The 23,517-nt window shown below is 39.3% G+C and overlaps 1 protein-coding gene across 3 annotated transcripts in view; it reads left to right on the top strand.

The window, feature by feature from the left end:
- ARHGAP5 (Rho GTPase activating protein 5) overlaps window positions 1-23,517 on the top strand; it is a 77,265-nt gene that overhangs the window by 3,961 nt on the left and 49,787 nt on the right. For all 3 annotated transcript variants that reach the window (XM_074996870.1, XM_074996868.1, XM_074996869.1), the window contains exons 2-3: window positions 2,315-2,425; window positions 10,445-14,348. In XM_074996870.1, the coding sequence (XP_074852971.1) occupies window positions 10,620-14,348 (3,729 nt within the window). In that variant the 5' untranslated portion in view covers window positions 2,315-2,425; window positions 10,445-10,619. The remainder of the gene's footprint in view (window positions 1-2,314; window positions 2,426-10,444; window positions 14,349-23,517) is intronic.

Genomic DNA, 23,517 nt, shown 5'->3' with positions numbered 1-23,517 from the left:
GGCTTGAGAAACAGATTGAGAACTTTCAATACTTGTTTTTTAACCTGAGTTTTGCCATTTTTTCCCACTTCAACATGGGGCAGAACTCTTAATTTTTTTGTCCATCCCCGTTTGTAAAGTGAGGATAGTTTCCTTATAGCTTTACACTGAGGATTTTTTGTTCTTTGAAAATGTAATGTATTTAGAATTAATATAATAATGAAAGCAAAAACAGACATTTGGATTACTCAGTCTCATCTTCTGTCTTCCATTGCTAGTTACTGTACCATTTTAAACTAACAACTTCTCTGGTCTTGAAAGATCTGCATTATTAGTGCCACTTCTTTTGGTAGTTTGTTCCTGTATTTATTCTTGTTAGTTATTCCCATCTTGCCCTTAGTTCCTGGAATTTTTTCTGAATGTTTTCTTCCTTGAATTAGTGTGTGTTTTTAGCCCATTAGAATAATATATGAAAGTTATTTACACATTTTAATCACATTTTATAAATTATTCAGTGTGAATTTCTAATGGTGACATTAATGCTTATTAAAGGTGCTCAATTGACATTTTTGGACACTTAAAACTAAAATGTGGTCAGAAACAGTACAAGCATTCCTGAACAGCTTTGCCAATATGCCTGAATGTTGATTTTGAAGTGGTGAGCACACTTATCCACTAGGCAGTGGACCCAGTCTACCCACTCAATTTTGAAAGATGGTCACAAGTAATCCCTAAGAGTAACTCTTGGTAAAAAAGCATCCTAGAACAACCTGAGATGTCTGAAAGTGGTGAAATCAGTACTGGTTATTGAGTGCCTCTGATGGGTGCATACTCAATATAGTTCATAATCAGCCTTAAACACTAAAATCTAGAGACTGTTTCCCAAGACTCAAGGTTTCATTGTAGTTCCAACCCCTCCACCCCCTAAAAACCTAAACATTAAATCAATAAACCCCACCAGAGACAGGAAAACAATAAGCCTTTGTTTAACTTCTTCAAAGGAAATAACTATAAAACTCTTCTTTCTTCAGTACAGCATCCTTTCATATAAACTCAATTTCTGGTGAAGGCGAAATTTAAAAAAACAAAACAAAACAACAAAACAACAAAAAAACACCAACTACCCAAACTTTTATGTTGAGCTGTAGCAATGCTTTTATTTTTCTGGTTCAATTGTTATAATCCACTGAAACTTCTTAATTACAAACATACCCAATAACTTTTAATATGTAACTGTATTTTGAAAAGATATATCTTAGAAATACTTGTAAGAAATATGTGCAAAAATGCAATTCACCTATGTTATACTTTAATGTTCAGGACTCAAACTACAAAAGTAAAATCAGTCTAGTGATTTTGGGTATCTCAGTTTTTGGATGTTCAGGATGAGATGCTATTAACTGGCCTGATCTTAAGAAAAGACTGATCATCTCCACAGTCGCAGAAAATCAGGACTCAGAGTGAGAAGTTGGGTTGTCAAAACCACAAGTGACATAGAAAATCTTGACCTAAATGTGTGTCTTAACTGTATGTTGTGGGTGGCGGTGGTGAGGGTTTTTGCAGAGAATTAAAGATGGAGTTCTGACTTTGGCCTTGTCTACATTTACCTTCACCATCAATGTACTTCTACGGAAATAGTGTAACTGAAATCATCATGCCTACCGCAGCATCTTACATGCGTTAAGGGTGGTGGTGTGGGTGCCGGGGGCGCGGCTGCTCTTCCTACAGTAGCTGTGATAAATTTAATGGCCAATGGATCGATTGGGGCTATGTTGATCTACCACATAGAAGAGGCAAGACTTAGATTTTGCCTATGAAATTATGGCCGTGTCTACACTAGCACAAAACTTTGAAATGGCCATGCAAATGGCCATTTCGAAGATTACTAATGAAGCGCTGAAATGCATATTCAGCACCTCATTAGCATGCTGCCGGCCACAGCTCTTCAAAATTGCTGCATTTCGCTCGTCCAGATGGTGGGGGGGGGTCCTTTTCCAAAGGACCCTGGGAACTTAGAAATTCCCTTATTCCTATCCGCTGAAAAGGACTTCCTGTCTGGACGAGCCCTGCGGGAGTGAAACGTGGCAATTTCGAAGAGCCGTGGCCAGCGGCATGCTAATGAGGTGCTGAATGTGCATTTCAGCGCTTCATTAGTAATCTTCGAAATGGCCATTTTGAAGATTTCTCTTAGGGTAGATGTAGCCTTTGCGTATTTATGTTGGCTTAAACTAAAGTTAATCTTTTTGATGAATAAAATAGAATTTTTTGTACCTTAACCAACTTTGGGGTTTCTTATAACTCAGACATGATTAATGGATCCTGTTTTCATTTTCAGATTGCTCAAGGCAGGACTTACTGAAGGAGATTGTTTAAATGTGTGACATCTCTGCACGGAAATCTCTGCAAGTTAACCATCATTTTTGCTTAGTACCTTGCTTCTATCAAGGTAAATTTGGACTTCTGATTTTTCATAATGTTCTGGAAAAGTAAGAAGTGAATAGACACTGATCACTACCTGAGTTATGTTTTTATAACTATGTCATAAGTATAACTATTAGATCTATGTTCTGAAATTGTATAGCCCATTTAAAATCCTATGGAAAGACATAGGACATTCAAAGGAAGTCTTTGCAATGATGTCATGTGGTTTTTTTCCAATATGTTTAATTCAGGAAGCTGCTCTTTTAAGTACCCAAAGATAGAAACTGTGTGATTCTGTATTAAGCCCACAGTCATGGAAGTTGGTAGATTTTATACTTCTCCTCCTCCTACCCATTAGGAATCAAAAGCTCTAGTGAAAGTTCATAGAATTTCATCTTTTAATCAGATCTTCAGGGTACTTATTTTATGTGGAATAGAACATGACTTCTGAGCACATACCTTTGTCGTGAATTCCTTACAGTGATGCACATTTCTTATGTCATGATGCATATTTGTAAATTTACAAACATAGTAAACATGGAACATTTAGAGGTAGAGTTATACTGATGAAATAAGACAAAAATCTTGTTGTCTTCAGAGAACAATATAATAGTCTCTTCCCTCTTGATGGTCATTCAATAACAAGTAGGATGTCTTCATGTCACCCTCTTATTTATGAGTCCATTGATGATGGTACATCAGCCCAATTCTGGAGGTGCAGATCTTATCAGAGAAGAAGCAGGTGTTAGTAACTGTTGGAGGGGCACGGGGCAGTTTTTTATGCTCTTTTCTTCTTTTCCGCCTCTCCTGTTTTGCTCTGCGGCGGGACCTTTCAGTTTGCACCACCCCCTCCCAGATTACCATACTCCACTGGGGATGGACTTGGGCAAGGTTTTCCCAGGTGTCAACACCGATGCTACACTTTTTCATGTGTGCCTTCAGGATGTCCATATATCGCTTCCTTTTGTTCCCAATGCTCCTCTCTCCTTCCTTCAATTCAGAAAACAGAATCCGTTTTGGGAGGCACTGATTAGATATCTGAAACGTGTGATAAGGCCAACGAAGTTGTTGATTAGTGATAATGGCTTCAACGCCGGTCATGTTCAGCTTTCCCAGGAAACTAGTGTTCATGCATGTATCCTCCCAAGAGATATTTAGGATTCTCCTGAGGCAGTGTTGATGATCTTGTTCAAGCACCTTCAAATGATGCTTGTATGTTGTTCAGGTTTCACATGCATATAGTAATGTTGGAACAATGACTGCATGGTATACAAGGAGCTTTGTCTTGGTATAGATGTCCTGGTTCTTGAAGACCCTTTGTATCAGGTGGGTGAAAGGAGGGCTTGCATGGCTCTGATGCTGAATTTCTGCATCAGTGTCAACTTTCGCAGAAAGATGACTTCTAAGGTATGGGAAGTGCTTCACATTTTCCAGCAGTTCTCCGTTGACTTAAATAGAAGGTACATGAAGTTGTCCCATTGATGAAGGTTGGTGGAGCACCTTAGTTCAGTATGAGGCCGAGACTCTCGTATGCTTCAGTGAAGGCATTTAAGATGGTCTGAAGAGCTGTGTGAGAGAGAGCAGCAACCATATTGTCATCTGTGTACTGGAGTTCCATGATTGAGGCTGTGGAGGACTTGCTTTTAGCCTTCAGTTTCCTGAGATTGAAAAGCTTTCTGTTCATTCTATGGACAGTTTTCACATCATCGGGAAGTTTGCCATCAATGAGGCAAAGGGTCATGGCTATGAAGATGCAGAACAGAAATGGGGCAATGACACCGCCTTGCTCGACTGCCGTTTTGACTTCAAGGTGGTCGCTTTGGGATCTGTTGTTGCTCAGTACCGTGGCAGTCATGTCATGAAACAGCTTCAAGATGCTAATGAATTTTTTTTGGGGTAACCGATCTTTGAGAGGGTGGTCCACAGGTCGCTATGATTGACTGAGTCGAGTGCTTCGATGAAACTCATATATGAAGCTTGATTGTATTCATGACGTTTTTCTTGCAGTTCCCAGGCAGTGAAGGATCAGGTCCACTGATCCTCTGAATGCTTGGAAGCTAGACTGGGATTCTGTGAGAATTTCTTCTGAGAGTGGCGGGAGTTGGTTTGCAAGGATTTGAGCTCACATTTTCCCTGCTGTTGCCAGGAGGGACGTGCCGTGATAGTTTCCATAGTACGACTCGTTGCCCTTCTTGAAAAGACTGACAGTCAGTGTGTCTCTGAAATCTTGTGGCATCTGCTCCCTATCCCATATCTTGAGAAGCAGGAAGTGGAGCTGTTTGTGGAGCTCTAGCCCACCTTCTTTGAAGACTTTGGTGGAGATTCTGTCTAGTCCAGTTGCCTTGTTGCAGTTTATTGCTCTGATGGCAGCTGGGTCCTCAGTCGGGTAGGAAGTGTTGCAAGATTGCCTCTAGGTGAGTGCTGAGGGATTTGGTCAAGGGATTCTAGGGCCATGGTGGAGGGGCAGTTCAATGTCTTTCAAGAGTTGGGTACCATCCTTTTGTTTCAGGGGACTGATTTCATGATTTCTTGGTTCCATAAACAGCTTTGGTAGCATTGAAGAAACCTCTTGTATCGTTAATGTCTGTGAGATGCTGGAGTTCTTGTGCCTTCTCAGTCCCCCAATGGTTTTTTCAGAGTCCTTGTTTTACATTGTACTGCTGCCTTGGCCTTGGAATGCACTTCTCTCTTTGTCGTGCAATTGATATCGCTTTTGCTAGGCTCTAAAAGCTTTCTTGAACAGGTTTATTACTTTCTCGTGTATTTATTTGAAAGGCATTTTGTTGTCTATTTGTGTGTGTTCTAGTTTGATTTTTTTTTTTTACACCCACCCACCCAAATTATGGTGGAAGAAACCCTACTGGATCACTTAGTTTGTGTTCTTGACCAACCCTCTTTATGACTTCTTATTTCTTTGTCTGTCTGTCTCAACTTCTGCCACTTTCCATGAAAAGATTTTGATCAGTCTTAAGTACACCTATAAGGAAAATTTTTCACTGCTGCTTAGAAAAACTACCTTTCCTAATTTCATTTGATTATTCCTATTTGTAATGGCCCTTAATTCTTTCTGTTTTGTTTTTTTTTTGGCAGTTAGTCTTTTAGGATAACTTCCTTATTTTCCACTCAATTGTACAACTTGAAAGTTGAAACTGTTATCTGAATACAGTTCATATGAGGAGACCAGCAGGGATTACTTGGTGTGCAATTTATATATTAAAGGGAGGACCGATTAAAGTAAAAATCCGTTACGTCTGAATAGGTATTTGATAGAGTTATGAGTAACCACAAGTTCATTAAAACTAAAATCTTAGCATTTTTCTGTTATTGGTCTTTGCTATAGTCATTCATTTTGTCTTGCTTATGCCATCTTGCATACAGCCACAGGGGAAATAGTTTTTAAAAATAAAAAAGGACAATGTGGCAATAAAATGTTACATTTGTAGATACAGTACCTGAAATCACTGTTGACTATTTTTTTTCAACTAACTGGATTTCCAGTTGGTGCTCTTGTGAAATAAATCAATGAATCACATCTTCTTGGCCCAGATTTTGTTTCAGCTTTCAGTCCCCAGCAAATCTTTACTTCACAGTGATGATCAGAAATTAGTTCATAGTGAAAATTTTGGCTCAGCATGTAATTGTCATTTTGTGAATGGTGGCACAATAATGTGCTTTATTTTAAAAATAAATCCGTTATTAACCAAAGTAATATGAATGTTGTATTTGCTGTGAGCTGTTTTTTTTTAAGCCTTGCATTCTCTGGGTTGTAAGAGCAGGGGGGAATATGCTAGGAAGAGAGAACTTACAATATCTTACAGGCTATGTCTACACTACCCCCTTCTCGAAAACGGGAAGCTAATGAGACACTTCGGGATATGCTAATTGGAATAGGAATAAAGGGATTTTTCAAAAAGGACCCTGTGTAGATGAGCCGTCATTATGCTAATGAGGCGCAGCATATCCCAAAGTGTCTCATTAGCATCCATTTTCGGGGAGGGGGGGCGCTAGTGTAGACATAGCCACATTGTTTTAGTCTCTTTGAACATTTTTCTGAAAAATACTGTTTGCAAATAATATTAAGCTTGATAAAACACGTGATAATAGTTTCTCTTGTGACCAGAATGCTCCCTATGATGTAGAAATCAAATTAAGTTTAAATTCCTTGGTTTTGATGAAGCATTAGATTTTTGTAAGAACAGCATAGTGAAGATAACCTTGTAGTTTGACAGCTGTTAAATTATGATTAGCAAGATAATTTGAAGCTGTTTTAGTTTTTACTGATGTAGATGTCAAATGTAAAATTTCAAAAGAACTTTACATTTGTTTTGCAAGGCCATGGAAAAAAAGGCTTGACTATTTGACATTTAAGTTTAGTCTATGTATAATAAAATCTTATGCTATGTCTACACTATGAAATAAAGTCAAATTTATTGACGTCAACTTCAGCACTGGGTTTTGATAAAATTGCAGCTCCACAAAGTCGACTTAGTGCGTCCCCACTAAATCGCCAAAGTTTTGACTGTTGCAGCAGTGTATTATGGTAATCTATCCCTCAGATCCCTCACCAGGTTACATTCTGTTTTTTTTTTGTTTTTGTGTTTTTTTTTTTTTGCTGGTGCTCTGTTGGGGGGAAAAATGCCCTGCAAATGGTTGTGGGTGTGTGATGTCATCTTCTCAGACTGCATTTCCCGCCCCCCCCCCCCCCCCCCCCGTCGTTGAAAACAACTGGCCATTTTTCAGAAGTCTCTTTCCCCGATGAGAGAAATTGAGTGGTCCGCAGTACATACCTTTTAACCACCTGTGTCTTGACAGCAGTCACCATCATTCCCCTTGCATTGAAAGCAGATGGCCATTTTTTGGAAGGAAAGAAGAAAAAGTATGGAATCCCCAGGAAAAGAAAACTGGGACTGAACCATGTCAACAGGCTGCTCATCTAGTTTTCCTGCTGTAAGAACACCAAACACTGGAATGATCTGGATCCATGTGACTGGGGAAAGACTTAATATTCTTCACAGAGAAGGAAAGTAGGGAATCCCAAGGGAAATAAAGCTAAACAGGTGATGGGCTTCAGAAACTGAAACACTCTTCAAAGAAAGTGCTCTGGGAGCACACAGCTGACTGTGCCATGTCAATAGGTACCTCAGTTTTTCCCTGGTTAAAGAACATCTTTCACAAGTCAGCACATCAGGGAACTGTCAATCTCACATGCTACAGTGTATGTGCTCTAGCTGACAGTTCTATATCAACAGGTACTTTAGTGTTCCTCAAGTGAAAAACCACCTTTCACAAGGCAGGGAACTTTTAGTCTCACATGTTTACAATAACAGTGGATTAAAACGAGTTCACATGCAGAAAGGGAGGGAATCATGTCAACAGTTGCCTCAGTTTCCCCGCCAGTAAAAATGCAGCAAACAGGCCACTGCTGAGACTGTGGCTCCCCGAAGCCACACACTTGAGGAAGGGAGAGTACTGGAGCGGTATGCCTATGCGGAGGGGCCAGCCCCCAAAATAGGTGTGGTTGGGGGCTGGCCCCCAACTAAACTCAGTTGGCAGGGCTGAACTGAGGTTCTTGTTGACATGGTGCAGTCACCTGGTTTCTTTTTAGCCACCCTCCCACACCCTGCCCTGGCTCATGTTGCCTTACAGGGGCCAGCCAGCCCCCAAAATTTTTTGCCGTGGGAGAAGCCCTCCTACCCCCGGCAACAGCCACCAAAAATATATCTGGGTAGGGGAGCCATCCCATTTCCCTTCTGGTTTTAATTTCTGCAGGGAGGGGAGCACCCCTTCCCCCAGGTACTTGGTGAGCCCCCAGAAAATGTGAAGCACAGAAGCCTTCACCCCTCACAGACCAGGACATGCTGCTGTCTGGAAGCATGGTCTTTGCTTCACAGCTGGTGCATGGGGTGGTGTGGTGGGCCAAGGGCTAGCATGCCAGCCGCATGGTGTTGGTGGGGAGAGGCATTAAGACCTCTGACTGCATGGTGCCTGGTGGGGTGCCCCAAGCAAATGTGAAGGGCGGAAAAGAAGTTTCTCAGCCTTTCCTGGTACATGCTTTGCAGGGAAAAAGCCTTTGCCCTGCACAGGGCAGGACATGCCACCCTGCTGTTTGATGTGATGCTGTCTGATTCCAACAGCCAAACCGCCATGTGGTGAGGGGGTAGCCTGCCAGGTGTACTGAGACCCTGGCTTTCCTGATGGCTCCATACTTGGTCTGTCTTTTGTGGCTAGATGCAATCACCATGCTGATCATAAAGAAATGAATTCAAAATGCAGGGCTTCCTTTTTCCTACTTGCTGCACACCTGGAGAGCAGAGGAGTTGAAAGCAAACAATGTTCATCTGTGGGACATTGTGTGATATCTGTGGCAGATCTCTGGAGGCCCATAAAGTCGATTAAAAGTAACGCTGTTTACACACTAGCATTAATCCAACCTTTTAAATTCAAACTTGATGTTATGCCACATCAGATAGTTGATGCAAGATTGTTGACCTCAGCACTCCTTAAAATGATCCTCATGGTATTCACAGTGAAGACAGTCGCATTGTAAAATTGAGCTAAATGCCTCAAGATCAATTTCATGCTGTAGTGTAGACATAGCCTTATTTGCAGTGTTTTAATTTAGATTTTAAAATGTAGATAAACTTTAATATTTGCATAGCAGTTTTAAAAGTTTTGACCTAAACTTTGATGTGTTTTGGAAATGTATTATGCCAACCCCCTTTTTTGAGGTCAGGGAAAGTAAGAGCTTGTCTATATAAGAGACATAAATGTGTGACAAACCAGGGTGCAAATTTACAACAAAGTAGTTTGCAGTGCACTAACATCCTGTGTAAACAAGCCCTAAAGAAGTTTTCTGTGATTCACGTAATTCATTTCCATTGTAGTTTATGGATTTCTTGAAATAATAAAAATAAAAACTAAATTATAATTTGTCTGATTATGAAACTGAGATGGAATTGGAATTTCAGTCTGTATAGATCACCTAAACTTTTTTTCTTTGCAAGCTAGCTGTTTATGTATGTGCAATTGACAGTCTTATTTTTGAGTCCATCGGTCTTATTCTAATTCAGCAGTAATTGTGCCAAGTATTCAATGTCATCTGATACCTTTTTGTTTTTCCAGAAGTCTATCAAAGCAGATTATAGCTAGAATAGATTTACCTATCAAAATGTACTCCCCATTTCCTCTGTGCTCCCATAAAGCCTTAGTTTCTAAGTTAAATACATTTAACTATTAAGAAACCTGAAAGTTAATGGTAGTCTTTGTGCCATATTGTTGTTTCAGGAACATCATTGTGAACTGGGAATAACTACTGAAATCTTAGAGATTATATGTATATTTTTTTGTATTTTTTTTTTTTTTTTGTTTACAACAAATGCTAAACCTTGGTATTTTTTGAAAGCAGTATGAGTGATACTCAGGAATATCAGAGAGAGTTCTGCTGCATTTAGTAGAACATGGAATTTACAAACATAAGATCCAAACTCACCTGAGTAACTTCATTCACATGAATAGTCCCATTAACTTCAGTTGAACTATGCATGTTAGTAGCGAAATGCATGTGTACTGCACCAGGTCTACAGGGAGTATTTTTGTACTATTATTATCCAGATGAGAATTGAGGGTTTTTGTCCCCTCCTCCCCAAAGTTCGCTTGTGGTATGTGAAGGACCAAAACAAACAAGGGAAACAATGGAACTGATTATGCCTGAAGTGCTGCCAAGTGCACAGAGACAATAACCTGGAAATAACCCACAATTTTATATTTCTCTCATCTTACAATGTGTTAATTTAACAACGATAGTTGGAAAAAAATTTCAGGCTCAAGTTTAAGTTTTAATGTTTTAACAAATATATAATGATGAAGTCTGAACTGCAGATACTTTATTTAAAGTAGTTAAAAATCTTTTTCTGACTTGCAGAGGGCATTTATAATATATTTCTAAGTGAAAATTGGAACTGATTCATTTTTGTTGATCTTTGAATCTTAAATGTTCAGTGAAACCATAGTCCACATTTAATAAAATTACTTTTTTCTCTTACAGGAGAATGATTGACGTAACCCTGAATATGTGACTCTTCTCGGTGATTGGGGAAACAGGAAAAGCAGAAAATTAATCCTGGAGACTTGGATATACAATTTTTAATTTGAAGAAGTTTTTTCAGAATGAAAACCACATTGAATTACCTTGATGAGTGCAGAAGGACGAGAAGAAAGTTATGATGGCTAAAAACAAAGAGCCTCGTCCTCCATCCTATGCTATTAGTGTGGTTGGGCTTTCTGGAACTGAAAAAGACAAAGGTAATTGTGGAGTTGGAAAGTCGTGTTTGTGCAATAGGTTTGTGCGTTCAAAAGCAGATGAATATTACCCTGAGCATACTTCTGTGCTTAGCACAATTGACTTTGGAGGACGAGTTGTTAATAATGATCACTTTTTGTACTGGGGTGACGTAACACAAAGCGGTGAGGATGGAATAGAATGCAAGATTCATGTAATTGAACAGACTGAATTCATTGATGATCAGACTTTCTTGCCTCATCGGAGTACAAATTTACAACCATATATAAAACGGGCAGCTGCCTCCAAATTGCAGTCAGCAGAAAAATTAATGTACATTTGCACAGATCAGCTAGGCTTGGAGCAAGATTTTGAGCAAAAACAAATGCCTGAAGGGAAACTGAACATAGATGGCTTTTTATTATGCATTGATGTTAGTCAAGGATGTAATAGGAAATTCGATGATCAACTTAAATTTGTGAATAATCTCTATATTCAGCTTTCAAAATCTAAAAAACCTATAATAATAGCAGCAACTAAATGTGATGAATGTGTTGATCATTATCTACGAGAGGTTCAGGCCTTTGCTTCAAATAAAAAGAACCTTGTGGTGGTTGAAACATCAGCAAGATTCAATATTAATGTTGAGACATGTTTTACTGCACTGGTACAAATGATGGATAAAACTCGTGGTAAACCTAAAATAATTCCATATCTGGATGCTTATAAGACACAGAGACAACTTGTTGTTACTGCAACAGATAAATATGAAAAGCTTGTGCATACTGTGAGAGACTATCATGCAACTTGGAAAACTGTTAGTAATAAATTGAAAAATCATCCTGATTATGAGGAGTACATAAATTTGGAAGGAACAAAGAAGGCCAAAAACACATTTTCAAAACATATAGAGCAGCTAAAACAGGAACATATAAGAAAAAGAAGAGAAGAATATATTAATACACTACCAAGGGTTTTTAACACTTTGCTGTCAAACCTTGATGAAATTGAACACATGAATTGGTCAGAAGCCCTGAAATTAATGGAGAAAAGGCCAGACTTCCAACTTTGTTTTGTTGTGCTAGAAAAAACACCCTGGGATGAAACCGACCATATAGACAAAGTGAATGATAGGAGGATTCCATTTGACCTTCTCAGTACATTAGAAGCTGAAAAAGTCTATCAAAACCATGTGCAGCATCTTATATCTGAAAAGAGAAGAGTTGAAATGAAGGAGAAGTTCAAAAAAACTCTTGAGAAAATTCAGTTCATTTCACCTGGGCAGCCATGGGAAGAAGTTATGTGTTTTGTAATGGAGGATGAAGCTTTCAAATATATCACTGATGCAGACAGTAAAGAAGTATATAGCAGGCATCAGAGAGAATTAGTTGAAAAAGCCAAAGAGGAGTTTCAGGAAATGCTTTTTGAACATTCGGAACTGTTCTATGACCTGGATCTTAATGCAACACCCAGCTCAGATAAAATGAGTGAAATTCATGCAGTTCTGAGTGAAGAGCCTAGATACAAAGCTTTACAGAAACTTGCACCTGATAGAGAATCTCTTCTTCTTAAACACATAGGATTTGTTTATCACCCCACTAAAGAAACTTGTCTTAGTGGCCAAAACTGCATGGACATTAAAGTAGAGCAGTTACTTGCCAATAGTCTTCTGCAGCTTGACCATGGTCGCTTAAATTTGTACCATGATAGTGCCAATATTGATAAAATTAATCTTTTCATTTTGGGTAAAGATGGTCTTGCACAAGAGTTGGCAAATGAGATTCGGACACAATCCACTGATGATGAATATGCCTTAGATGGAAAAATATATGAAGTAGATCTTAGGCCAGTTGATGCAAAATCACCTTATCTTTTAAGTCAGTTGTGGGCCTCTGCCTTTAAACCACATGGATTTTTCTGTGTGTTTAATTCTATCGAATCCCTAAATTTTATTGGAGAATGCATTGGAAAAATAAGGACTGAAGCTTCTCAGATAAGGAGAGACAAGTATATGGCCAGTCTTCCATTTACATTAATACTAGCTAATCAGAGAGATGGCATTAGCAAAAACCTACCTATTCTGAGACACCAAGCTCAACAATTAGCCAATAAGTTGCAGTGTCCTTTTGTAGATGTGCCTGCTGGTACATATCCACGTAAATTTAATGAGACTCAAGTAAAACAAGCTCTAAGGGGGGTGCTGGAAGCAGTTAAACACAATTTGGATGTTGTGAGCCCAGTTCCGACCATTAAAGATCTGTCAGAAGCTGACTTGCGAATTGTGATGTGTGCCATGTGTGGAGATCCATTTAGCGTGGATCTTATTCTTTCACCTTTCCTTGACTCTCACTCTTGTAGTGCTGCTCAGGCAGGCCAGAGTAACTCTTTAATGCTGGATAAAATTATAGGTGAAAAAAGGAGGCGAATCCAGATAACAATATTATCATACCATTCTTCAATTGGTGTAAGGAAAGATGAACTAGTTCATGGATATATACTCGTTTATTCTGCTAAAAGGAAGGCATCCATGGGAATGCTTCGGGCATTTCTTTCAGAAGTACAAGACACTATTCCTGTCCAGTTAGTGGCTGTAACTGATAGCCAGGCAGATTTTTTTGAGAATGAAGCTATCAAGGAATTAATGACTGAAGGAGAACATATAGCAACAGAGATTAGTGCTAAATTTACAGCTTTATATTCTTTATCTCAGTATCATCGTCAGACTGAGGTTTTTACCTTGTTCTTCAGTGACGTATTAGAGAAAAAAAACATGATTGAAAATTCCTATATGTCTGACAGCACCAGAGAGTCAACACATACAAATGAAGATGTTTTTCTGCAGTCTCCCAGAGGAAATTCTCTTGCGTACAATTACTACCCAGATTCAGAAGATGATACAGAAGCACCACCCCCCTACAGTCCAATTGGAGATGATGTGCAGTTGCTCCCAACACCTAGCGATCGTTCCAAGTACCGGTTAGACTTGGAAGGAAATGAGTATCCTGTTCATAGCACGCCATTGAACTGTCATGACCACGAGCGCAACCACAAAGTACCTCCTCCTATAAAACCCAAGCCACTTGTACCCAAGGCAAATGTGAAAAAACTTGATCCAAACCTTCTAAAAACAATTGAAGCTGGCATTAGTAAAAATCCAAAGAAACAATCCTCTCGGATGCCTTTGGCACCAACTGAAGATTCTGACCAGTCTGATAATTATGCAGAACCTATTGATACTGTTTTTAAACACAGAGGCTTCACTGATGATACCTATGCGGTTCCAGATGATAGTCAGAATCGTATTATTAAAATTCGAAATTCATTTGTTACAAATAATGTCCAAGGAGATGAAGAAAATGGATTTTCTGATAGAGTATCAAAGAGTCATGGGGAAAGAAGGCCATCAAAATACAAATATAAATCTAAGACACTATTTAGCAAAGCAAAATCTTACTACAGGAGGACACATTCAGATGCAAGTGATGATGAGGCTTTTACAACATCTAAAACAAAAAGAAAAGGAAGACATCGTGGAAGTGAAGAAGATCCACTTCTGTCACCTGTTGAAACCTGGAAAGGTGGCATTGATAACCCTGCTATCACTTCAGATCAAGAGCTGGATGACAAAAAAATGAAGAAGAAAACTCATAAAATAAAAGAAGATAAGAAGGTAAGTTAGTTTAATTCATTTTGTTAAATATGTTAGTGGCTGTAGCTGATAGCCGGGCAGATTTTTTTGAGAATGAAGCTATCAAGGAATTAATGACTGAAGGAGAACATATAGCAACAGAGATTAGTGCTAAATTTACAGCTTTATATTCTTTATCTCAGTATCATCGTCGGACTGAGGTTTTTACCTTGTTCTTTAGTGACGTATTAGAGAAAAAACCATGATTGAAGATTCCTATATGTCTGATGATGAGTTCCATTAAGCTAAGAGTCCCCCCTTTTTTCTTAAAACTGTTCTTTGGCTGTCCAAACTTGTGGATTTAGTATTTCCTGTTGGATGACATAATGAAGTCCTCATGCAGGTCTTCTGTCTGCTTCCCAGAAAGGCTTGTGGGGGGTTGTGGACAACTCCAGCAGGACAGTAAGGGAGGCAGGGTGGGCTGCCTCCAGCCAGGGGTGGCAGGAGGATGTGGGTGGCAGCAGCTGCTGCTGCCAGGCCGTCGTGGTAAGGGAAGGCACTGCTAAGAGTCGAGCTCTGGCTGCCATTACTAACTCCCCCTCTCCTGGGGTCAGGCAGCAGGAAACAGCTCCCTTGTTAGTAGTGGCAGCCAGAGCTCAGCTCGGAGCAGCATGTTCCCTCCCCATCAGAAGAGACAGGAGGGCCTGCTCTGGCTCCTGATAGTGACAGGAGCTGTGGCCTGCTGCCTGGCTGGTGTGAGGAAGAGGAGTCAGTGGCAGTCAGCTCTGCTCTGAGAGGCACCTTCTCTCCTTGGCATGGGCTAGCACCATTGGCTCTTCACAGCTCCTCCCCTCACCTATGGTTGGAGATGGTCCAGCTCTACTCTGCTTCCCTTAGTGCCCCATTGGAGCTGCCCACAGCAACTTCACCCAAGCCTTCCTGAGCGGCAGACAGATGCATTTGCAGGATGTCATTCTGTCACTTGGGAGGAAAAATGGGAGGTTGGCAAGTTCAATGAACAGATGATAGAATGCTGGATATGAAAGAGTTTACATGGAAGTCAGTGGGCTTGCACAATGTCCTAAAGGCATCTTTTTGCCTCATAACCTTTATTTTTAGTAATAATACAAGGGGTTGGGGGTGGAAAACTAGCTAGAATTTCATATCTCATGTAACTCTGCAACCTCTACTATTAAGGGAAAAAATTGTTTACTTATGTATTTATATATATTTGCATGGAAACTGTGACTGTAAGCATAGAATTCTACAATATTAATTTTAGATCTGTTTTACATAGAACTACACCTTCAAAATTTTAATGTTTATTTGCAATGTTCAGAAATAAATGCAGTTGCTCTGCCTGCAAGTCTAAAAAGATTTGTGTATCGAAGACTGACCCTAACCAGGTCGATCTCCTAGCAAGTTTAGATGTATGCTAAGATAGTTGTGCACACTCAAGTCTCACAAGCTTGTTTTGATCATTGTATACCTGGTTTTCACTTAATATGATATTAGAAACGTATTTGGTCAGTTAGTTGTCATTTTGGTCCCTAAATAAATATGTAGCTCTTATAGATGCCTTTTTTAAAAACTCAGAATTTCTTATTGATGTAAGTTTATATTGGCTGTTCTTGAATGACATTTAAAAACAGTTTCTTTCATGTAATATGAAAACCCAAATTTTATAAATGGACTACTTTCTGAAATTTAGTTTTAAGTATGAAGTTGCTGTAAATTTCTTGAGATTCCCAAACTATAACAAACCAAACCTTCCTATCCATGAAACATCTTCAACAAAGTTGTGTGATTATGAAAATACTCACTTTGTCATTAGGCTTTACAAAGTTGAGTAACGTTTAAGAATTTTGTAATAAGTTTAATTGAGAGGTGCCTATTAGTTTAGGTCTTATATACGGAGTGGAAAATGTCCTTTGCTACTTTGCATTGCTGACATACATTGTTGTGGAATGATCATTTATGTGCAGGAATGTTCTCTTTTTTTTATAGTGGCTTTTATTCTGATCCTAGATTGACATGGGATATGGTGCTTCTACGTGCTTATCCTACAAGCCTCTGCTGCTAGAATTTACTGTTAAGATCATAAGCACTAGCATAAGCTAGAGCTGACTTCAGACTGCCCTGACCTATTCCATGGCAACAGAAATCTTTGGTTTGGGGAGTACAGATTGGTTGTAAAGAAATTTTTTGGCACACCTTAGTTTCCTTTTGTGTTCAAGAATTTAAATGCAGAAGGGCAAACTTGATTTGCAAACAGAAACATGTGAAATGGCCAGAGTATTGGTTAATAAGAATTGAAAGCAGAATAATTGTTCATTTATTTGTAGGGATGTTGCATCACATATGAATTAATCATGGTGACTTGGGTTTGGTTGGTATGTGATTGTAATTCCTGGTTGGTAGCATGAGTCATGTTATGTTGGCACTAACATGCTGCTTGATTTCCTCTCCTCTACCGCCTTCCCCTGTTCAGTTTCCTCACTGTTGGGAAGAGAGCATTTGCAGGTTGAATTTGGAAAGGTATAGGCCTTCCTGTTGTGCTCCACTTTTTATATGTTGAATTTTTTTTTGGCTCTTTCTGAAATTTATAACTGCAGAATGTGAGTTTTCTATTCAGTAGGGAAGAGATACAGTATAAGAGCTCTGTTGCACATGTAACAAACTCAGATTCTTCTGCAAGTTGAACCTCTCTAATCAGAACTCTCATCTGGCAAATGCTGTAATCTGGTGTGATTTTATTTAGCTGGATGACCACTTATCACGGATTTGGCCAAGTTTCCTGTGGTCCTATAGAGTTTGTTTACAGCCTCCAGTCCTGGCTCTCAGTATTCTGTGCTGTCATTTAGCTGTAATTTACCCCAAATGTCATCTGAGAGACCAGTAAGCATTGGAAGTGTTGATGATGTGCTAGAAAATATTGACCTCCTGTCATCCAGCAACTTCTCTCATCCAGCACTGGTCAGGTCCCGAGGGTGCTGGACAAGAGAGGTTCAACCTGTAGTTCCACCACTGTACAAGTGTGACTGCATGTCATTTATTTTGAGGCTTTTTAACCTTTTCTCCTTCAAACATCAAAAGACTATTGCTATAGATTTATGGTTAGAAGGGTGCAGATATTCTTAAATTTGTTAATCGGTCTCAGTTGTTCAGCTGCGGTGCAGGACAGTTGGCTACATTTTCTTGCAAGTGACTGTTTCATCTATGACATAATACACAGCCACAATTTTTATCTTACCATTAAGATAGAATTACCATGTGCAATGTACTGGTATGTTTCAGATAGATTTGTGGCCCATGAGTTCATAAAACTTTTTGGAAACTCCTGGGTACTTATAAGTATTTAAAGAAAATGAATGTAAAAAACCCACCACAATCCTGCAGTTCCTGCATTGTATCTATCATCCTTTCAGTTGCTGAGAAATTCCATACAAGATGCTCTTAGAAACTTATGATTACTCAGTTTAAATAGTTGCTGTTGAAACACACTGTCCTTTCTTTTCTGGCTAAGGAAGTGAAAGACTTGGTAAAGGTTGAACCTTTCTAATCTGGAACTCTCTCATCCAGCAGACACCATAATCTGGCATGATTTTAGTTAGCCAGGTGACTATTTATCTTGGGTGTGGTCAAGTTTCCTGTAGTCCCATAAAGTTGCTTTGCAGCCACCAGTCCTGGCTCTCAGCTAAATAACACCACAGAACACCTGTAATTTACTCCTAAATGTCTTCTAAGAAGCCAGTAAGCGGTGAAAGTGTTGGTAACTTGGTAGGAAATATTGACCTCCTGTTGTCCAGCAAATTCTCTTTTCTGGCACTGGTCAGATCCCGAGGTTGCTGGATGAGAGAGGTTCAACCTGTATTTAATCTGGGTCTCTTGTATAGTACTGCAGTGGACTCTTCTCTCACAAGATTGTGGAAAATCTTTAGGTTTTTAAACTTCCGTCTGCTGTGATGTAAAATAATTATATATGTGGAGACAGAATTTTCCAGTGTCGATTTTTACACTTAAAGTTCAATGTTCAGTAACCTCTAACCAAGGGAATGTATCCACACCTTTTCTTTTGTCTAACATAAGAAGCTACATATACTACTGAAAGTAGAAGGAAGGCTTAAAACAAAATACTGAATGATAAACAAAATTTCTGCAGTAGGATTGGTCCCCCTTTGCCTCCCTGACCCACTGTTACTCCCAGGCCAGTTTGCAAAACTGCCCTGTCCAAGGATTGCCTGTGTGCTGTGAGTTTGAGACCCCTAGCCTCAGATGAGACCAAAACAGCTCGTTGTAGTTAAAGGAAACATTTCTTTCAGGTCTTTTCTTGGTAGTGTGTATGTTTGTCTTAATAGATCTTTGTAAAAATCACTGATGTTTCTGATTAAGATGGACTTGGTCTGCATGTCATGGAACTGTGTAAATAGTTGATGGGTCCAGCTTTTTACATAGATAATGATTATAGATGCAAACACACTTTGGAGTTTTGGGGTGCTTTCCTGTCAAGTATTGCCAGTGCAGTTGCCCACTCCTTAAAGTGCCTACCAGTCACAGAACCATCTGGAAATCAGTATATGGGGTTAGTATACATGCCTTCACCAGATGTCTGAAAGGGGCTGTGTGCCTTTTCTATTACGGAAGGGAGTAGGCCTCTGATCCACCACTTCTCATTAAGCACTCAGTACTACTTAACTTTTCCAGTTTAGCAAGAAGTAAAATTTTGACTGTTTTCCTGTTCAGGGCAAGTTTATCATTGATCCTTGTGTTCGTTCAGATGCAAGAGTTGTGGATAGGAAATTGAGATGCAAGGGATTGCAGTATCCATTTGAAAACAGTACTCCAAATGTTGAAAGTTAATGTTCTTTTGTTAAGGGATTCTGCCATCAATGTATTGGTTTTGTGGATTAAGCAGGAGCTTTGGCTGGAGCTACTGTTAACACAGAGGGCATAGAGGGCTGAGCTCAGTAGGACTGTTCTTGTTTCTTTCAGTCCTGTTGTTTCAGAGACTTTAAATCCCTTATGATGCAGGGCTGCTTGAAAATGAAACAGTCCACAAAATCCAAAGATTCTAGTCTTGGCTAGAATACTGTGTTTAAGTAGTTATGCAGAAGTCCCTTCCGCCCCCCCCCCCCACTCATTCCCTGCAACCTGTGCACTCAAATCTGGAAATGAGAGCTACAGAGAATGTTTCAAGCTTTTATCTCTGACATTAGAAAGAGAAGGCAATATCTGAGTTTCGCATGAAGACCCAGTGTCACAGTTTACGGTACAGGATGTAGCATCTACTGGGTATGAACAGGGTTTGTAGTCAGAAGGGTGTGGAATCCTGACTTCATGAATTCTCTGCACCTTAGATGTGATTTTTGACAGTCTGCTTTCTTACCTTTGGAGTCCTTGGGATCAGAGTGGTGTGTCTATTCTACAGAGGAGCTTTGGGTGACAGTATTATGTGCTCCATTTGCTGCAAAGTAGTGGAAGATGATCCTTTTTCTTCTTACAGTTTGACCCATTCACAATCCGAAAGACCTGTCATGTCTTTTTCTGAGACAATGCGTGACATAACTTCAGACGCTTGAATTAAAAAGTTTCCAGGAATGTAGACATGATTCTATGGCTAGGTCTACACTAGTGAGTTTTTTCCAAAAAAGATAGGGCTCTTTCGAAAAATCCCAGAGCATGGCTACACACAAAATGCCTTCTTTTGATATTAGTTGGGAAAAATGTGGCACTTGTTTTGGCAGCCCTCTTTGCTCTTAAATGAGGAAGAGAGTTTTTTTGAAAGATTCTTTTGGCAAAAACATGTAGACAACTGGGGCCCTTTTTTCGAGAGAGTAGTCCTCCATGGCGCTGAATTTTTCAATCTGTGTTTTTTCCTGGTCTTCTCTTTCAAAAGAGTGGCTGGGGTGTGGCCGCTCTCAGTCAAAAGAGTGGATTGATTTTTTTTTTTTTTTTGATCCACTTTGTGTGGTCGAGATCTTTTACAAGTGTTTTTTGGAAGAGATCTTGTGGAAGAACTTTTTTCGCGGGGCTGCTGTAGTGTAGACGTAGCCCATAGCTTTAGCACCGAAGATGTATTTTCAAGCTTGGGTAGGTTTATACACACTTGCTTTTAATAGAGCTATTGCACTAAAAGTAGTAGCAGCCTGGCAGCAGTGGTGTGGGCTAGCTGCTTAAGTAGTTACCTAGGTTTAAGATGGGATTGAACTCTGGCGGCTAGCCCATGCTGCTGTTCACACTGTCATTTCTACAGAGATGTATTTCAGCATGCTAGATCAGTCAAAGCTAGTGCATGTAGTCTGCCTGAATCAGAAATTATATCTCTACCTGTAGAGTAGATTTTTCCTTAGTTATACCGAGAATAGGACTATGTATTCAATATGGAGTTGTGGATCTTTTGAATTTCTTTGTACCTGTAATTAGCCCCGTTTTCAGCAACTAGTGTAGCTGCAGTGGTACAGACCCTTGCAATAGGTAAAGAGGCACAGTTTGGCAGTAGTGGAACTTACAACTGCTTGAAACACTTGTGAACTTCACAACTACAAATTTATGCTTTCCTCGTTTGTACTAGGGGTTTGCATTATTGCAGCTACGCTCATACTTGAAGTAAAAATTAATTGTAGAAAAAGATCTTTAGATTCTGCCCATAAATTCTGACCTCCTGGTGACAGAAGATTTTTCTTTTCCTTCACCTGGTTTTTGATTGAGGCACTATAAATCATCTCAAGATGCTCAGTGTGCTCGTCCCCTTCAACTTGACACTGGTACCACATCCCCTTACCTTTGCAAGGTAAATACATCACAGTTAATGTGGCAGCAGCCTGTTCTACAAGTATTCTTGCTAAGAAGTTGTAATCCAAGTAGTATAGACAACCTTCTCTAAAATTTATTAGCTAATATTTGGGAGGAATTGCATTATGATAAATAAATCAAGAAAATCTTCCATCAAGACTCACCAGTGTTATCGCTATCGTGTTCTTATATAAAATTGTCTTTGGAACTCCAGGCCACATGCAAATAAGTTGGCACTTATAAATAAAATGAGTTTTAGGATGTAATAGTAATGTGCATCTACAGGAGAGTGTATTTTATAAATAGGGAACGTGATTATTGATTTTCTGTGAGCATTAGCGTACACATTATGGTCAAGAAATTGGAAGAAAAAATACTGTGGCAGAACGCACACTGGGAGATAATGAAGTATGAAAATAAAGAATCTGCCCAACATAACTTTTCAAGTACAGCTGTACAGTTGCTTGGAAATGAAAGCAGGGAGGGCCAAAATGTCATGATAACTGTCTGGCCTGATTATTTATTTACTCTTTCCAAGCAACAATAATTACATGCGTGGGAATGCTGAATAGGATAATTTGGAGACACTGAACTAAATGACCATAAGGCAATGACTGATTGATTTGTTCACGGAAATTAAAATTGTGGCTAATGGGAAAACACCTAATAGTGCTGCCAGGACCATTGCAGATTTTGAATTTTGAATATTCTTATTCAGTTTTCGTCAATCTGCAATAATGTAGTTGTTCTACAGAAAGCACATATATAACAATAGTCTACAGGCTAAAAAGCTTTAAAAACAGGTGTCTTTGGCTGCCAGTGAGTTGCAGATAACGATATTTATAAACCAAACTGATGCAGGAGGATATTCATGCGTGTCTGACTCCTTCCAATTGACAAAGTCAATGGAAAACTACTGTAAGTGATGTTAAAGTTTAAACTGTAGTCACCAGAAGTGCCAATCTCTTTTGTTCATATGTTTCAGGGAAACATTTACTCATTTAAAGTATTGTTTATAATTGACTTAAATTTCCCTTCAGTCGAATCCACCCAATTTAGGAGTAATGAATTTTTGACTTTATTTATGCTATTTTAGACAGAATTGTCACTTAGGTTCAGGCAGGAGATAATTATGGCAAACAATAAATAGTAGAACAGAATTGGTATGGGGCCCAGTTTACCACATTCTGGGGCCCCTGGAAATTTTCCTATACTGTATGATGGTTGTCTCCTTAAGCCTGTTCCTACAGCCCTGTTGCTTCAGTATTTAAGCTTTTTCTCCAATTTGGGCATTGCTTACTTTTGGTTTCTTTATAAATTTTCTCATTACTTCTCTCATTTCTCAACTATTTCAACTTCAGGTGGACCAGAGGTACGCTGATGAATGTGAAAGACTGGGAAGTGCATAAATTAGTAGGCTTAAGGATAGCACAAAATTCATTAAAATTGTGGAATTTGGAGAGAATTTGGAAAATCAACATTGTCAGGCAGTCAACAAGAGGTCCTGCAGCAGGTGGCAAAATCACTTTATTCTGTGAATTGGGAGAGTTGGCAACACTGAATTTGTTACATATGCATTCGGGATGGCCAGGCGAGTTCAGAAATTAAAAATATTGCCTTTTACTGTTTAGCCTGCTAAGAAAAATCAGATTTAGGGCCCACCTTGATTATTTTAGAATCTAACTCATGATTTGGAAAAATTCAGTTTTCCTGCAATAGCTTCTTCCAGCTCTCAAGGGACGTGTAGTCCTGAGCACAAAAAAAGGGGCACAGGAAAACTTTCCAGTGTTCCTAATTACCCCTCTCTCCCACCCCAAACAAACGCCTTGTACCCAGGCAGCATGCAATAGAGAAGGAAGCAATTTAACTTGCTTGATGAATGCCCAGAGGAAGGGCAGGGGCAAGGGAAAAATAGGGGTCACAGAACAGGAGGCACATGAGTAGGGATAGAAGTGAGAAAGAGACAGGAGCAATATGCATGTGAATAGGGGCTTGGAAGGTGGAGCTAGGAGAGGAGCCTTATGGGGGAAATAGGGACTCATGGGGACAGGTAGTGCAGAAGTGATGCTAACTTGTAGAAAATATTCCCTCCCAGAACATTGACTTGAATCCAGGGTCTTGAAGTCTCTCTGGTCTTCTGCTATCTTCCAAAGAGCTGTGAAACAAACTGGCATAATGTCTTGATCATTTTTATTTTGCAGAGAGGCTAATCACTATTAATCAGTTAACTCAAGTATTTTGGATGATCTGTGCTCTGGGTCTAACAGTTCCAATATTGCTAATGAACTGTTTGGTAGTCATAATGGTTCCACATGTAATTCCTGTGAGATTTTTTTAAATTAAGAAGTTAACTTAAAAATACCTTTAAAAAACATTAGTTGTGAAGTCAGGTACTCAAAAACTGTTGATGATGTCATTG

Source organism: Carettochelys insculpta, chromosome 6 (assembly GCF_033958435.1).
Source record: "Carettochelys insculpta isolate YL-2023 chromosome 6, ASM3395843v1, whole genome shotgun sequence".
Lineage (NCBI taxonomy): Eukaryota > Metazoa > Chordata > Testudines > Carettochelyidae > Carettochelys > Carettochelys insculpta.
The sequence above is the reverse complement of the archived record's forward strand: the minus strand, read 5'-3'. Positions and strand labels throughout refer to the sequence as shown.